Genomic DNA, 17,010 nt, shown 5'->3' with positions numbered 1-17,010 from the left:
CGACGCCGGACGGGTTCGAGGTGCTACCGACTTTTACTAACACTTCCATACTAAACAGGCCATGAAATCTCAAATAATTAAAACTTTTCTTTTCACATGCAATTTGTCCCTTATGCGAGCTTACGAGGCCCAATACATGCATTCAAGTGTTCGGGACCCAATTGAGAACTCATGAAAACTTAGAAAAATCTCTTGCGTTAAGGCTTCACACGCCCATGTGCTCAGCCGTGTGGCCGAAATAGTCTAATTATCAAGCCTTTTGTCACTCTCACACCACATGCATAGATACATACTTATCCAATAACACACAACGTGGCATAAATGAGCTCTTAAACATCTACAAACATGATATGCTCAAGTTATTTTCTTATGTAATAAATATTATAGAATTTGCCCATATCATTACCACATACTAGACATAACTATCATTACATCACAAACCATTCATGAAGCATTATTAACTATTTACCAATCACTTAATCCTGCATTAGTTACTAGCTCATCAATGAATCTCAATTCAATCTCTAGGCATACATGTTGTAAGCCACATCACAAGAAATAATAACATAAATGCATAAGAATAATCATATGGGCCCATAACGTCATTAGCCGACATAGGCCAATTTACATGACTAATACTACCTTAATAACAAGCCAATGCCTTTGGCTAAATCATAATATTACATACTCACATTAAAACCCTATACATGCCATAGACTCGAATCACTTGAGTTTACTTACTCGATAACGTTAACTCGATAGGGTGATAATATCTCTGACGGCCTCCAACCCGAGCTAACCTGGAACTCTAGAAAACATGGGAAAGAAAGGGTAAGCTTTAGCTAGTAAGTTCATATGAAAACAATAAGCAACTCATTAACTTGTTTTATCAATGTTTACAACATATTTTCAAGTTCACTACAAGCTGTCTTTTGAGCAGCGGTCACTAAATTATTTATATCTGGAGCTACGAAACTACGAATTAAGTTCCGTTAATTTTCCTGAAACTAGACTTATTTTATTTTTTCCATAAAATTTCCAGAATTTTGGTTAAGCCAAATAGTACAGTTTATTAGTTAAAGTCTCCCTGTTTCAGGGTATGACCACTCTGACCCTGTACACTACAAACCGAATTTCTCCCTGTACAAAATTCCAACGACCATTCCGTTTATTCCCCATAAAAATAGACTCAATAAGGAATCCATTCATGTAAGGTATAACTCTTAATAATTTTTGTACAATTTTTGGTGAATTTCTAAAGTTAGAACAGGGGATCTCGAATTCATTCAGACCCTGTTTCACAAGAATTCAAATATCAAACAATATGGAATTCTTTTTCTTCCTATGTTTCTTTCATGTGAAAATAGACTCATTAAGCTTTAATCCCATATTTTATTCTGCCTCTAACTCATTTTCCACTATTTTTAGTGTATTTTCAAAGTTACACTACTGCAGTAACTCAAATCTATCAAGGCTAAATTACTCATTCATGATCATTGTTCATAATATTAATACAACACCATTTTATCCATCATGGTAAGAATACATATTATGCATCATAGATCATCACATATCAAGGCATTCTCATAGGATTAGTATACATACTTGCACAACTCGTAACATAACTCGAGTGCATACTCACCAATGACTTACCTCATTGAGACCATCATTAACTCTTTCCTTGGATTGCCCGTTGAACACTTGGAATACTAATTAGATACTGGAAAAGCCTTTGCACATAAGTGCTTCAATTGTAGCTAAAGCTACCTCATATCTCATGACATTTCAATGCTCACTCTCGAGCTAGTCATCTAGACTCATAATTCCTAGTGACATGTCACTCGATCCTATTCTATTCCTAAGGTTCAAAGGGATTTTTCCTCGTCTATTAAGGCTTTGTCTTATCATATTTCTATTAATTACATACACATTAATATCTGTACAATTCATGTAATGATAACATTTAAATACATGTATAGCATGGTATTGTTTACATACTGAACTTACCTCGATACCACAAATGTGAAAAGGACATACTCGTCCATAAATCGATTTCTTTCCGTTCTAGGTCCAAGTCTCAATTTTCATCATCTATAACATCACATTTAGCCTACCAATCAGTCACAATATTCATATGGGTCTAAAATCATATTTTTACAAATTTTCATTTTGACCCTAAACTTTTGCATATTTGCACTTTTGCCCCAATGCTCGTAAATTAATTTTTATTCAATTTCTATAAGGTTTAAGACATGCTGAACATTTTTCTCTTCTATGGCAACTCCAAATTTTCACTAATTCACACACGACCAATTTGTAACTTTCACAATTTAACCCCTTTTTGACATTTTTACCGAAATTCATTGAATAAAACTCATATTTAACACATCAAACATTCATTATCCACTATAAATCATCAAAGCACAACCATATCATGAATGGGTAAATTTTTAAACTCTAATTTCTCTTCAGTCAATTGGTAGAAATAGAAAATTTAAGCTTCGGGATCTCAAAATACGAAAATCATTAAAAGCGGACAAAACCATACCTATATAAGCCATAAAAGCTTGGCGAATGGAGCTCATCCGTGGCTGCTATTTTCTGTTCTTTCCCACGGTTGAAGAAGAAAGAATGAAAAAAAATGATAGCTTTTATCATTTGTCTTATTAGGTTATTTTAATTAATTTACAAAATTACCCTTTTATTTCAACCAAATTTCAAAAATACCAAACAAATATCCATTCACTAACTTATTAAAGGAATAATTGTCACATAAGGACTTTCAATTTAAAACTCATAACAATTAGGCACCTCATATATAAAGAACTCAACTTTTGCACTTTTTACAATTTAGTCCTTTTGACTAAATTGAGTGCTCAAACGTCAAAATTTTCGAATAAAATTTTTACGAAATATTTTCATAAATTTATAGACTATAAAAATATAATAAAAATAAATTTTTTTTTTTTGTCGGGTTTGTGGTCCCGAAACCACTGTTCCGACTAGACCCAGAATCGGGCTATTACAGGGATTACTAGTCCAGGTTAAATCCCCCGTAGTATAAACTTATAGAGTAAATGCTAGGATTACCAGTCCAGGCTAAATCCCTTGTAACAACAATTACTCTCATGAACTCAGATCTGAATTACCAGTCCAGGCTAAATTCTGACCCTAATCGGATTACCAATCTGGGCTAAATCCATATTGCACCCATATTCTTCGGGAGGCTAGATCACTTTATGAGTTCATGTCCGTCAATTCATATTTTCCCTTTCTAAAAAGCACCCTCCCGCCAACCTCCTTTTTTAGAGCGGGATTACCAGTCCAAGCTAAATCCCCTACAACGACATATACTCAAATGAGATCAGATCTGAATTACCAGTCCAAGCTAAATTCAGAACCTACTTTGGACTACCCGTCTGAGTAAATCCGGTCACACGTATTTTCGGGAAGGCTATATAGGGATTGGATCACCCGTCTAGGATAGATCCTTTTTACCATCAATTCCTTTTCAATAATCCATCGAATATCCTATTTCATTCAACCGAGATTTTTCTTCCTCTTATTATCAATCATGTCAATGTTTCATAGATTTTCATACATTGAGCATTCAAATCATATCCTTGTCAAGAACGTACATTTATCACATAATCATCATTTGAGCAATTAACATACCTCACACATTGTATTTACTTACAAATGGACTTACCTTCCTTTTCACTCTTTCACAAGTTATCCAACTTAATAAAACATCATGTTATATCAAATTCTCAATATATTCAACTATTATATGGCAAGCCATCAATGATTGAACCATCAAACATTTCATGTACTACTAGACATATATCATTGTTCTCACAAATTTTATTTACCATTCTTTCATCACTTTTCAATATATATTAAACCATGTCATTCGTGCAATAATAATATATAATTTTCAATTCAAATATAGCATTGCAATATTTTTGACACACGAACTTGCCTCGGCACCAAAATAGCAAAAAGGAACCTAACCGTCGATTTTCCATTTTTCACCCGATCTAGGTCCAATCCTCGTTTTCCTTAATCTATAATATCACATTTAGTCTAATTATTAGTCACATTATTTAATGTGATCCAAAAACCATATTTTGGAAAATTTGCGTTTTTACCCCTAAACTTTGTCAAAATTACACTTTTGCCCCTAGACTTGTAAAGTGATTTTTATTCAATTTTCTCACTCTATAGCCCTAGACGAACCATTTTCATAACTATAGAAAATTGAAATTCTCATCAAAACACCCTTTTATGCCATTTTTACAACTTTTACAAAATGGTCCTTTCGGATGTTTTCATCGAAAATTGCTTAGTAAAGGTCATTTATTTAACACCCAATTCTCATTTTCTACCATTAGACATCAAAATTCATGCAAGTCACACATGGGTCAATTCTTAAACATGAACCCTAGCTCAAATTAATGGTAGAAATATATAGATCTTGTTACGGGGATTGCAAAAACGTAAAAATCATTAAAAACGGGGCTAGAACAGACTTACAATCAAGCTTGGAAGCTTGAAAAACCCTAGCCATGGTTTCTCCATGCAAGTTTCGGCCAAGAGGTTGAAGATGGACAAAAAATGGCTTTTAATTTTGTTTTTAATTTTTTTAATAACTAAATGACCAAAATGCCCTTAGTGAAAAACTCTGGAAGCATGCCTAACCATGTCCATTTTTGTCCACCAACTTAACCAATGGTCTAATTACCATATAAGGACCTCCAATTTAAAATTTCATAACAATTGGACACCTCTAGCATGTAGAACTCAACTTTTTTCACTTTTTACGATTTAGTCCTTTTGACTAAATTGAGTGCCCAAACGTCAAAATTTTTTAACAAAATTTAGACAAAATCATTCCATGAAATTTTAGACCATAAAAATATAATAAAAATAAAATTTTTCTCATCGAATTTGTGGTCTCGAAACCACTATTCCAACAAGGCCCAAAATCCGGATGTTACAGTGGAGGAAGGCAGATTCACCCTTGTTGGGGCTGAGAGCCAACAGAGGGTCCAATCAGGTAGTTAAGGATAGACCGTCCCTCCCGTGGGGGATACGAGGCACGCAGGTAGTCGATTACTAAGTGACAATCCAGATGGTACAAGGTAGAGATCAATTGCGGGTGTCTCTCAGGTTGATTCTCGTGTTGCCACGTGTCCCAATCGTATAGGGGTATGACAAAATTATTATAAAAAATTTAGAGTTAATTACACCAGACATCCCCAAACTATCAAAGTTATATCAATAAAGTTCTTCCATTATTTAAAATGTTAATTTAATTGTTAGATTAGAGTTCCTACATCATGTGACATAATTTAAAATAAAAATTGTAAAGAAAACGAATATTATGAAAATGGATGTTGTAAAAATCTTAGTTTTTAAGCTTTCAAAGCTTTTACGAAAACTTTATTGTCTATTTTTTCTTTTAGTTTTATTTTTATTTTTATTTTAGTTTTTACTTTTAAAAGTTACGTAACAACATTTTGCTTTTTTTAATTTTTATGTTAAAATTTGCCAAATAAGATTTGGCGTGTTATTTAACCATTAAATTATTATTTTAATAATAAAATGACTTTATTGATCTAACATCAATAGTTTGGAGATATAATTAGATTATTTTGAAATTTAGGGATTAATTTAGAATGAGGGTCATAATTTGAGGATACTTTGTGCAATTAACTCAAAAAATTAAAACTAAATTAACTGAAAAAAGTTAAAATAAGAATTTAGAATGTTTTCAGGAAAAATGAAAATAAAATCATTAAAAAAGAAACTGATAAGTTGGCTGAAAAGAAAATAATTTTAGAGGATAGTTGGAAAAGAAGTGAATTAAGCTATTGGTGAGAAGAAAGCACTATATTTAGCTTTATTTTTAAAAATGTTTTTGAGTGAAAAGTTAAAATTCTTTGTTTCTGTTTTATTAAAAATTGTTTCTAAAAATAATATTTTTTTAAAATATCTTGTTTAACCGTGCTTTCAAAAAATATGTTTTTTATTAAAATATTTTGGGTAAAAATATTTTTATGTCCAGACTATTCTTTATTCTAAAACTTTTCTTAAAAACAATGGTTGGCATGGCCGTGGACAGTAAATATCTGAAAAAGAAAGTGAGATAACCGAGTATTTTAAACAATGTGAATATGAATTCCAATTGAACTCTCGCGCGATGGAAACGCTCGCGCAATGGTGATCTAGACTACTTCTTCGAATTCCTTTTTCTTTCGTTAGGATGATAATCAGTTTCTTTTATTCAAAACCTCAAAATGGAAGAGCAAAAGGGAAGAAAACAGCATCGAGCAAAGATGGAGGGTACAGCTGGCGGTGCTGAAGCTGGAAGCCATTCCAAACGACCTCGTACCGATCCTGAAAGGCATAAACTGTATCGAGAGATAAAAAACGTAAGAGTGATTCCTTAAAACATCATCGATTTTTTTTCCTTTGTTTATATATGTCTTTATTAATTAGTCAATCCTTGCCTTGTGTTTTCATGACTAAAGTGGATGTTTGAGGAGCTTCAACTCGTCGAAATAGATTATCATGAAAAGCTTCAAGAGTTGGCCGAGAACAAGAATGAGCTGGAGCGATGCAGATTAGAACTTGGAGATAAGGAAAATGAGATCCAACAGCATAAGGCAACTCTTGAGTCACAGGTTCTTCACTGCCCATTTCTCTCTCCTTTTACACTAATATGGTGTCATGTCGGTAGTACTAATTAGCTTAAACAATCATAAATTAGTTTGAATCACATGCTTGGTTTTCAATGTACTAATATATGATGATTATAATTAAGAGTATTTTGCAACATGGTTGGTCTTGATTCTTAAATCACATAGTTTCAGTGGAACACTGGAAACCTAGGGTTAAAGTGGAAATAAAGAATTGTGCTTTTTCCCTAAGCATTTATATGATAATTGTGTTTTTTTCAGAAAGCAAGCATGGAATTGATGGAGCAAACCGTCGTTCATATAATGGCACACTTGGTACGGAAATTTGTATACTATTAACCGTTTCTCTCTTTTTCTTACTAAAGATCTGTTGCTTATATATTTTTATAACAATATATTTATTATATGCGTTTTACTTAGTACCCAACACTTGGTTAAATCCATGTTATCTTCTATTCGGATGAGTAATTCATTTCTCTTCAATTGCAGGGGCTTAACTGTACTTCTTTTAAGAAGGTATGCCAATTATTTGTATTTAATAATTCTGAGTTTCTGATACATTTGTTGAGTGCTGAATAGGGGTGTAATTGAGCCAAGTCAAGCCTGAATACTGTCAAGTTTGAGCTCGATTGAACATCTATTTTTAAGCTCGTTTACCAATTTTTATATTCAAGCTCAGCTCAAGAATTAAGCTTAGGGTTAATAATATATATTAAGGGCAACAATGTAATTTAGTAATATAAAAATATGAAAAGTTTGATAGGCTCGCGAGGCGTTTGAGTCAAGTACTACTAAACTTGTGTTTGGCTCGGTAGATAGCTCGAGTTGCTTGAGCTCAACTCAATAATTACCAAATTGAATTCAAATTTTTTTCGAGTTGAGCTTGAGTAACTTACAAGCACTAGTGGCTCATTTACACCCCTAGTGTTGACCTTTATTCTTCATTGCAGATGGAAGAATGGTTTCTGGCGCAGAAGTATGTGGGAGATCATCAAGGTTCAGCAACTGTGACCGCCAACTTTCAAACTTCCACGGCTGATTTTTGTCAGCCAATGGCTCTTGGTAATTTTATAAGCCACAAGCCACCCCTTGATTAAATTGCTTAGTGTTGTATTATTGACTTTTGACATGTTTTCAGGCCAGTACCAAACCAGCATTGCTGCCTCTACTGCTGCTGGCTCATCCTTTTCTTCAGGTTTTTGGTTTTGTCATCATATATTTTGGTTCATCCTGTTGATCTTATTTGTTTTTTTCTCAAATTTTGGCATAGGATTTACATGTTTTGTGGTATTAAAGTTTTTGTTTTCTTTAATGTGAAAATTGGTTAATTTAACTCTTTGATTACAAGCTCTTCTTATGTCTCTCTAAATTTCCTTGTTAATTTAGGAGTTTGGATTAATTGTGCTGCACGCTCTCCCTTTGGTACAAATGATATCTTGTCTGAGTATGGTGATCCGAACAACATTGGTAACCATTTCGGCAGTGACCTTGCTGGTGGTAATAAATTTATATTTTTGCATTTATCACATTGATTTCTCTTGTTTATTGTATTTTCTTTAAATCAGCCCTCCAATTGGCAAAGAAACTAATTACATGTTTTTACTTTTTATCATGCTAAAAAAATTTCACTTTTAGAGCTGTTTTACAAAATTTAATCAATTAGAGGGTATTTGGTTAGTGGAAGATAAGATTTTGTTATTTAGTTGATGGAATGTAAAGACATAAATTACCAACTTTTTTTATTATTAAAACATATTATTAACTACGGTTTAAGACCAAAATGATAAATAAATATATAAAAGGGAAAGACATTTTTATCCATTTTTTGACAGTTGTTTGATTGTTGGGAATGTGAATTGAGATTATCGGCTAAGGTAATATTTGAAATCCAGATATGAGAATCCTATTTTGGTGTCTCATATTACCCTGAAAATGTTCCATTTCTTAGCCATCTCTCCAGGACATCTAGTTTTGTTAGATTGTAACCTTTTCTCACCATACTAAAAGAATCCTTTACAGCGTTATATTATTGACTTTTAACATGTTTTCAGGCCCGGACTACACAAGCATTGTTGCCTCTAGTGCTGCTGCTGGCACCTCCTCTGCTCCCCCAAATGGTCATGGTAAAGCAGGTTTTTGTATTCATCATCATATATTTTGCTTTTTCTTGTTTACATCTTACTCTTCTTTTTTTCCCCCAAATTTTGGTAAATGATTTACCTGTTTTTCGGGTATTAAAGTTTTTGCTTTTATTTTGGGTAATTTTATTGTTGATTATAAGGTCTTCTCATGGCTTCCAAAATTTACTTTCTTGTTTAGATGTCTGGATTAAGTCTGATGCTGCAAATTATGACTCGTGTGAGTTTGGCGTCCCCAACAATGAAGATTTCCTTTGCAGGGATTTTTGCCTTTTCATCGATGACCTTGATGGTAACAAATTGAGAGTTTTTTTTTTTTTCTGCATTCATCATATTGGTTTATACATTTTTTTAAATTCTTCCCTACAATTGGCAAAGAAATTACATGCTCTTTTTCTTTTTTGGGTTAATAATTTAATAGTTGTCACTGATTTGCTGCAGGAAATAATCATGAGAATGAAGGTGGTCCTTTCCCCCTGTTTCCTTGATGCAGGTAACAAATCATGTTTTGCATTTATCATATTGACTCATCTTGTTTATTTCTTATTTCTCCTTTTACATGTTTTTGATGGTGCAATATCTTCTCTTTGGCTTCCCAAGTTCCCTCATCCTTGCTTAATTTTCTTGTTAATTTAGGATTTCAGCTTTGTGAAAATCCATCTTCGGAGTCACTTTGGCAATGGCCCCCAGATCCTTTATTTATATCTTATTATCGCCATAGTCTTTCCTCCATTGTTTTGCAACTGCGTTTTTGATTGATCAGTTTGAATATGTTAATAGAGATGCTTGATTATTCAGTTGGTACTTTTAAGACATCTTTCTCTTGATGACTGAGTCACCTTTGACACGCTTGGTTTCCAATTTCCTTTGAAGTTAAATATCAGTTTTTGTAGATTAATTTGAATAATGATGTGTCATGTTGTATGCTAAGGTTTCAAATTTGAGTATGGTGGAGCATTTATTTGCCTTGGAAACAAATAGAACTACCCATCATTGAGACTTTTAACTTGCTTCTTCCACACAAGTAGGATGAAGATCATAATCACAGGCATCACAAGAAAATGCCCAGAACTTCCCTTGTCTTTCGCAATAATTGCAGACATATGATTTAGCCATGTCCAGTTTAAGCACATGTTGATGCTTTATGTCCTGGATTTGCGTAGGCAATGAATCCCCTTCTTTTCTCAAGCTTTCTTCAATTTCTTCAATGCTTGATTGAGTGAATGGGAAAGCCTTTGCACCATACAGGGTGATTATGTTCTTCCCGTTTGTGCTAATTGGTTTCCCATCCGGTCCAATAAGAACTAGTGCAGGAATGGCTTTGATGTTGAAGATTCGGCACAGATCTTGTCGAGTTCGGTCTTCAAATGGAAGTGCCAGCCATGGCATACCGCTTATGTTGACATCAAATTCTTTCTGGTCTCTGTCTGAAGAAACCAAAACAACCTCAAAACAGTCTCCCCTGCTGCTCAATAGCTGGTTGTAAGCTTCTACAAGCTGAGCAGTGAAAGCACGGCATGGAGGACACCAGTGTGCGCCGAAATAAAGGCCGACTGTCTTCCCAATAAGTTTCGATACTAAAACCTACAAAACCCGAAACATAACCGGGCTCATAAATAATATCTTAACCCTACATTAATATAAAAAACTCTCAGATAATCTTACCTTTCCACCATCGCTAGCAACAACATAATCCCGTCCTGGACGAGCTAAAAGTTGATCGATTTTTCCTCCTTGACGCTTTGAATCATCGATAGCCTTCAATTCTTCTCTTCTCTTCTTGGTGAAAGGAAATGCATCTTCGCCAAAATCTTCAATCAATCCAATCAAGTCTTCTTCAACTGATTGTCCATCTAAGTTTAAAGGAACGAGAAAGGGAATACGAACAACATGAAACCTTTCACGTAATTTCTTATGCAAATTCACATCAAAAGGAACGGTAAGCCAAGGCATGGTCTCGAAGTGAGCATTGAATCCATCTTCATCGTGGTCCAAGGAAATAAACACAATCTCTAGCTCTTTCCCCATTGTTCTTAACATGTTGTATAGTTGCACCAGCTTTGGGGTAAAACTTTGGCAGGGCCTGCACCAGTTTGCAGAGAAGAAGAGGCAGATCGTCGTTTTCTCATAATCAAATGAAGACAAGGTTACCTAAAAAACACACAGCAAAGGAACTAACCGCTTTCTTAGGATAATCAAATCACTAATCTTATCCATATGGTCCAAGCAAGATAATCAAAAATTGTCGACAACTAAAGAAAGCAAAAAAGGGGTATTTGAATTTTGTCAAAGAGTACCTTATCTTCTTCACCGGATAACAGGAAGTCAACCCCTTCAGATGCCAAGATGGTGAGGAAGTCCCAAAGGGGCAAGTTTGTGGCCTGATAATCAGGCTTTGACATGGCAACTGTGTAGTTACAAGGCTTAAAACAGGAAGTTTGGGAGGTTATTTTTGTGCAGGGTGACCTGAATTGCAAACGCTAGGTATAAAAGGTTTATTATATTCTGCTACGCAACTTACTGTTAACTTGATGAAAAAGTTTTATTCTCATCACGCAACCAGGAATATTCGATGAGCAATTTTCAGGGAATTTAAGCCATAAATGGGAGAAACATATCCAATTTTCTACGGATATATTCATGACATTGACTCATGTTTCGTCGGCCCTCTTTCTTTTTTATAAGGATAGGTTCGAAGTTTGGATTCAAATCCATCATCTCTTATGGAGCCCACTTATTACTTATTTTAATATTTTTATGCGTATAAATGAGGCACAAACAAGAATCATTCTTTTCTTTTTGGCTTTCAGGAAAGCAACGTTAAAAGCCTTCCATCTTTTGTCACCCTCTTCTATGGGTTTACTATTTAAGAGAAAAAGAACAAGAGAATTTTATAAGAGTTAATTGAATATGGGAGTCGTAATAAATTGAAATACTAACTTTTTCTACCATGGACATTTACTGGATTTTTCTTTTTTGGATCAAGAGAACCAGATTCAATCATAGATAAAAGAGATCACAAGTTCCAGGGAAGAGAGTCATGAAAACAAAAAAAATAATATCCGTTAAAACGTATTCATTCACCCAAAAATAACATCCGAACAAAGGGGGATATAATTCTCCCTTTTTTAACTTCTACCATGGAGAAAAAATCCTGTATATCCTCATCTCACCTACCTATGCTCTCATCCTTCTCACCCTTTGCTTTGCTTTGCTTTGCTTGTTTCAGCAATCAAAATGTCATTACCAGTTTTTTAAAGTTCATCATGAGAATCATCATCTTCTTCAGTTGATCCACCACCTGGGGCTCCACCAGATCTTTGGTACACAGCTGTGATGATTGGGTTGCATACTGCCTCTACCTCATTGAGCTTCTCCTCGTAGTCTTCCTTCTCGGCACTCTGGTTGTCATCAAGCCACTCAAGTGCCTCTTTCACTGCGGTTGCAACTTTCTCCTTCTCATCAGATTCAAGCTTGTCAGCGAGCTTATCCTTATCATTAATCTGGTTTTTCATGTTGTAGATATAGGTCTCCAGGCTGTTGCGAGCATCAATCCTTTCCTTCACCTTCTTGTCCTCCTCTGCGAATTCTTCTGCCTCACGAACCATTCTCTCAATCTCCTCCTGGCTCAGACGACCCTTATCGTTTGTGATAGTGATCTTCTCAGATTTTCCAGTGCCCTTATCTTCTGCCTTGACGTTTAAGATGCCATTTGCATCAACTTCAAATGTGACTTCAATTTGAGGGGTTCCTCTGTAAATTGAGGGATCAAACCATAAATGAATAATTCAGGTGAAGAAATGCAGAAAATACAAATGAGAATTGGTGGGGAGAGCAAACCTTGGGGCTGGAGGAATTCCAGTAAGATCAAATTTTCCCAATAACCTACAATCTTTTGTGAGACTCCTTTCACCTTCAAAGACCTGACATCAAACCACAGCAATTCAAATAAAGGTTCAAAGTATTACAGTTATTAGCATTAAAAGGAAAGGAAAATCCAATTCTTGAGTATTTTACATGTAGGCAAGCATAACTAAGTGTACCTGAATGGAGACGGTAGTCTGCTGGTCCTGATAAGTGGTGAAAACTTGTGACTTCTTGGTTGGGATAACAGTGTTTCTAGGAATTAACTTGGTCATTACTCCACCAACAGTCTCAATGCCAAGGGTAAGTGGAGCCACATCAAGGAGAAGAATATCTGTGCAGAAAGCATCAAACACAAATATCAGCCAAGTCGATTCAGTTATAGAAAGGTTTCATCCCCTATGGAGTCACGTATCGTCATTATAGGCAAAACTACTTACCTTTCGTTTCATCACCACCCTCTCCACTCAGGATGCCTCCTTGTACTGCAGCACCATAAGCAACAGCTTCATCTGGGTTAACACCCTTGTTGGGCTCCTTTCCATCAAAGTAGTCCTTGAGGAGTTGTTGAACCTTTGGAATTCTAGTGCTTCCACCAACAAGAACGATCTCATCAATTTGACTCTTCTGCAAACCAGCATCTTCCATCGCCTTCTTCACAGGTCCCATGGTCTTTCTGAACAGGTCATTGTTCAATTCCTCAAAGCGAGCTCTGGTCAGTGGCTCGGAGAAATCAACACCGTCAAAAAGTGATTCAATCTCCACACGGACCTGGTGCTGGCTGCTGAGAGCTCTCTTGGCACGCTCAGCTTCCCTCCTAAGCTTCCCAAGAGCTCTGTTGTCCTTGCTGATATCCTTTCCATGCTTTTTCTTGATCAATTTAATGAAGTATTCCATAATCCTCTGGTCAAAATCCTCACCTACATATAGAATATGACCATAAGCAAAATGCATTGTAAAAACAATTTTTGAAAGCATTAAATCAAACAATGAATATCCTTACCTCCCAAGTGAGTGTCTCCATTTGTTGAAAGAACCTCGAAAACACCATTGTCAATTGTCAAGATACTGACATCGAACGTCCCACCACCCAGGTCAAAGACAAGAATATTTTTCTCACCGCCCTTCTTGTCCAAACCATAGGCAATGGCAGCTGCAGTTGGTTCATTGATAATTCTAGCAACATTGAGCCCGGCAATAATACCAGCATCCTTTGTGGCCTGCCTTTGGGCATCATTGAAGTAAGCTGCAAATAAAACATAAATGTATTGAGCATAAAGGAATAATCAAGGATCAGGCGAACAACTTTTCCCCAACAGAGAGCATTGCTTCTTATTATGCACTCACCTGGAACAGTAACCACCGCGTCCTTGATTTTCTTCCCTAGGAAAGCTTCAGCTGTTTCCTTCATCTTAGTCAGAACCATAGCACTGATCTCTTCAGGACTGAAGACCTTGGTCTCTCCATCCTTAATCTTTACTTGAATATAAGGTTTGTCATCCTTGTTCACAATCTTATAAGGAACAAGTTTCATGTCCCTCTGGACCTCCTTATCTTCGAACCTGCAAATAACAAAATTGCCCTGATAAGCATATTACATATACCAATAAACCATAAAAAAACAAAAGAAGAAACATGAGAAGAATGTCAATTACTTTCTTCCAATAAGTCTCTTGACGTCAAAGATGGTTCTTTCAGCGTTAACAGCTGCCTGATTCTTTGCAGCCTCACCGATGAGCCTCTCGCTGTCAGTGAAAGCCACCCACGATGGAGTAATACGGTTGCCTTGGTCATTGGCTATAATTTCAACATGACCGTTTTTGTATACACCAACACAAGAATAGGTTGTACCAAGATCAATTCCGATGACTGTTCCCAATTTCGCGGCTTCCTCCTTGGCAATTGCGATTGCAAAGAAGCATCCTGTTTGCAGAGTTTACAGGATGTTAAAACCATTATAGTTAATAGTTATAGAGGCTCTACTGAAAGGGCCACGTGAACCACAGATCAAGAATCCTAACGAAATTTCTAGAACATTCTCGTGCATAATTTTAATAATCTAATAAAGTTATTGCACCCTAAATAGGAGAAAATTTACACTGTTTAGTTCAAATTTAAATAATTAGATCATAGTTCTAGCCCGGCAAAGTAATTAGAGAGTCGTTATCCTCAAAATCCAGAGAGTTCTAGTTCTCGATTCAACGGAGAGTAATGAAATGATATGAGATCGCTGAAACGCTCGTTCGACGATCCAATGCATCTCGAAAACTCATAAAAACATAAATCAGATCTAAAAATGCATCGATTCACGGGAAGAACATCACCAAACAGAACTAGATCTACTACATTTTCACTAAAACAGATCAAGAATCAGAGATCACGAAATCAAGCGAAAGCAAACAGAACTAGCAAAAAACAGGAACAGCATAGCACTCACCGGACAAGACTATAGCTAGAACCACCAAAGAGCCGCTTGCTCTCCACGAGCGAGCCATCGCACGTACTCAAACTTTCCTCTCACTACGTAGAAGTTTCGAGGTTTCTCTATGAAAATCGAAACGCTGTACCGTTGATACCAGGACGAGTGATTTTCAAATGACACTTCGCTTTGTTTTTTCTTTTTATCTGTGATAGGAAGTCGCGGTTCGAGGTTTTTATACGTGGAGTGCCCGCATCAAACGCGAACTTATTTCAGATGGGTGTATGTCATCACTGGTGACGTGGACCAATAAGGATTCAAGAAGGGAATTGTTGAGCCAATGAGATTAGATCTTGTGCTGGGGAGATCCTGGCCGTTTATTCTCTGTGACGTTTGCGTGTCCGCTTTTCCGTTTTTCTAAATTATTAAAAGTAGGATATTCACAACGCGCAAACACTAAGTCGTTTTTGACCGGCTCAAAACCTGAAATGCTAAAATTAATACTCATTACGGTTTTAATCACTACGAAAACATTGTACAAATATATTACCATCTTTTTTCCCATAAGAGGAAGATTAATTTTAATTTTTATAAAAGAATTATAGTTTGAAAATTAAAATGAAGAAATTTTAAATATTAATATTTCAATTTTTATATTTATTAATTTCCATCATTTAAAAATATTGTATAAAGCTATCTAGATTGTAAGAAGATGCAAGAAAGTTCTTCTGAGAGTTGCTAACTTTAAGGGTATAAGATCATGACTTTAGATTAATGTGTATTAGATTAGAGAAATGGAGTTTGAGTTGAATCTCCATTGTTGAATGCTTAAGGAAATTTGAATGTTTAAGTTTAAACAGATTTATGAGTAAAGTTAGTTCACGGAAAAAGCATGTTAAAAGTGTGATTGATGATAGTAAATCAAGCTTTGATTATTTGATAAATTATGTATTATTGAGGACCTTATTGAAAAGTGTGAAAATTTTAGAGATTTGTTAGTAAATAATAAAAAAAGGTTCTTATATTATATTTATAAAGTTCAATCGGGTAGGTTGTAAGAATTTAGCATTTCGGATATTCGTGTGTATAGGGACTAAATTGAATAGAATGCATTCATGTTATAATGTATTTATTTGTGCTTGAATTATGCAATCAATGAATTTTTCATATTCGAATTTAATTTCGTAGTTAAAGACAATGTTGGGCCATCTCAAACCAAAGGGAAATCCAAAGCCACCGACGAACATATATTCTGGTTTGTGCTCTTATAACTCGAGTTAATTAAATAATTAAATATATATGTTTAAACCGATATATGTTTGGAAGTGGTTTACTATCAATAAGAATGTGTTTAACACATATGTATATACTTGATTGGGTGATTTGTGATCAATTGGTTGAATGAATATACATATATATATATGCTTGAAGATGTTATACTATTAATAATGACGACATTTGCCTTATTAACATTGTCAGATAAAGTCACTGGTATAGTTGGCATGCCATAGGATCCATATTGATAGGTGGGAGATTCAACACTATGTGTCACGAGGCTAGAATTTAAGTTTCGCAAACCATGCGACTGTAGGCAATTTTTTTTTTTTTTTGCTTTAAATCTGCCTAAGTTAGCCGAACTCTTGAAAGATGAAAACTCTTACAAAAATTCTCTAAGGCACCAAAATATAATGGAAGCAACTTAAAGACAAAAGCAACAAAAGAACTGAAAAGCCACAAGAAAGAAATGCACATAAGGTGTTTGAGTAAATACTCTCAAATAACTTAAGAATAAATGAAGTACAATGGGATGAAGTGATTATAAATGAGAGGGAAGGCCTCTATTTATAATTTACTTCCCCTAAATTTAATGGAATAGATTAAATTA

The 17,010-nt window shown here is 35.0% G+C and overlaps 3 protein-coding genes and 1 long non-coding RNA gene across 6 annotated transcripts; 1 reads left to right on the top strand and 3 right to left on the bottom strand.

The window, feature by feature from the left end:
* Window positions 1-454: 454 nt before the first annotated feature.
* Window positions 455-2,133, bottom strand: LOC128295373 (uncharacterized). Its single transcript, XR_008285830.1, has 2 exons — window positions 2,008-2,133; window positions 455-808 (listed from the first exon to the last, which is right to left on the bottom strand). It is a non-coding gene; the product is annotated as an uncharacterized LOC128295373 (long non-coding RNA).
* A 3,932-nt stretch (window positions 2,134-6,065) lies between these two features.
* Window positions 6,066-9,749, top strand: LOC108464572 (uncharacterized). 2 transcript variants are annotated; one of them, XM_017764933.2, is made up of 11 exons: window positions 6,066-6,437; window positions 6,537-6,689; window positions 6,966-7,019; window positions 7,194-7,220; window positions 7,655-7,766; window positions 7,843-7,899; window positions 8,091-8,201; window positions 8,756-8,827; window positions 9,024-9,134; window positions 9,284-9,335; window positions 9,479-9,749. In XM_017764933.2, the coding sequence occupies exons 1-10, from the start codon at window positions 6,303-6,305 to the stop codon at window positions 9,328-9,330; spliced, it is 879 nt and encodes a 292-aa protein (XP_017620422.1). In that variant the 5' UTR covers window positions 6,066-6,302; the 3' UTR covers window positions 9,331-9,335; window positions 9,479-9,749. The 2 variants fall into 2 exon arrangements, with proteins under 2 accessions (XP_017620422.1, XP_017620421.1); XM_017764932.2 differs by having other exon boundaries at window positions 8,756-8,836.
* Window positions 9,750-9,774: 25 nt separating this feature from the next.
* LOC108464571 (probable nucleoredoxin 3) lies at window positions 9,775-11,518 on the bottom strand. 2 transcript variants are annotated; one of them, XM_053028113.1, is made up of 3 exons: window positions 11,140-11,518; window positions 10,508-10,925; window positions 9,775-10,426 (listed from the first exon to the last, which is right to left on the bottom strand). In XM_053028113.1, the coding sequence occupies exons 2-3, from the start codon at window positions 10,880-10,882 to the stop codon at window positions 9,845-9,847; spliced, it is 957 nt and encodes a 318-aa protein (XP_052884073.1). In that variant the 5' UTR covers window positions 10,883-10,925; window positions 11,140-11,518; the 3' UTR covers window positions 9,775-9,844. The 2 variants fall into 2 exon arrangements, with proteins under 2 accessions (XP_052884073.1, XP_017620420.1); XM_017764931.2 differs by having other exon boundaries at window positions 10,508-10,993; window positions 11,140-11,515.
* A 290-nt stretch (window positions 11,519-11,808) lies between these two features.
* On the bottom strand, window positions 11,809-15,372 carry LOC108463889 (luminal-binding protein 5-like). The gene is made up of 8 exons (XM_017763878.2): window positions 15,144-15,372; window positions 14,362-14,629; window positions 14,054-14,268; window positions 13,710-13,952; window positions 13,147-13,626; window positions 12,886-13,040; window positions 12,683-12,765; window positions 11,809-12,595 (listed from the first exon to the last, which is right to left on the bottom strand). The coding sequence occupies exons 1-8, from the start codon at window positions 15,199-15,201 to the stop codon at window positions 12,097-12,099; spliced, it is 2,001 nt and encodes a 666-aa protein (XP_017619367.1). The 5' UTR covers window positions 15,202-15,372; the 3' UTR covers window positions 11,809-12,096.
* Window positions 15,373-17,010: the final 1,638 nt, after the last annotated feature.

Source organism: Gossypium arboreum, chromosome 1, assembly GCF_025698485.1.
Source record: "Gossypium arboreum isolate Shixiya-1 chromosome 1, ASM2569848v2, whole genome shotgun sequence".
Classification (NCBI taxonomy): domain Eukaryota; kingdom Viridiplantae; phylum Streptophyta; class Magnoliopsida; order Malvales; family Malvaceae; genus Gossypium; species Gossypium arboreum.
The sequence above is the reverse complement of the archived record's forward strand: the minus strand, read 5'-3'. Positions and strand labels throughout refer to the sequence as shown.

Bases quoted from the DNA above. Each gene is read 5' to 3' on its own strand.
- LOC108464572 (XM_017764932.2), top strand. From the start codon at position 6,303: ATGGAAGAGCAAAAGGGAAGAAAACAGCATCGAGCAAAGATGGAGGGT. The intron at 6,690-6,965 runs GTTCTTCACTGC...TGTTTTTTTCAG, and splicing joins AGGCAACTCTTGAGTCACAG to AAAGCAAGCATGGAATTGAT. The intron at 8,837-9,023 runs GTTTTTGTATTC...TTTCTTGTTTAG, and splicing joins AAATGGTCATGGTAAAGCAG to ATGTCTGGATTAAGTCTGAT.
- LOC108464571 (XM_017764931.2), bottom strand. From the start codon at position 11,244: ATGTCAAAGCCTGATTATCAGGCCACAAACTTGCCCCTTTGGGACTTC. The intron at 10,994-11,139 runs GTACTCTTTGAC...TGTGTTTTTTAG, and splicing joins TATCCGGTGAAGAAGATAAG to GTAACCTTGTCTTCATTTGA. The intron at 10,427-10,507 runs GTAAGATTATCT...CGGGTTTTGTAG, and splicing joins TTGCTAGCGATGGTGGAAAG to GTTTTAGTATCGAAACTTAT.
- LOC108463889 (XM_017763878.2), bottom strand. From the start codon at position 15,201: ATGGCTCGCTCGTGGAGAGCAAGCGGCTCTTTGGTGGTTCTAGCTATA. The intron at 14,269-14,361 runs GTAATTGACATT...TGTTATTTGCAG, and splicing joins AAGAGACTTATTGGAAGAAA to GTTCGAAGATAAGGAGGTCC. The intron at 13,953-14,053 runs GTGAGTGCATAA...TTTTATTTGCAG, and splicing joins CGCGGTGGTTACTGTTCCAG to CTTACTTCAATGATGCCCAA.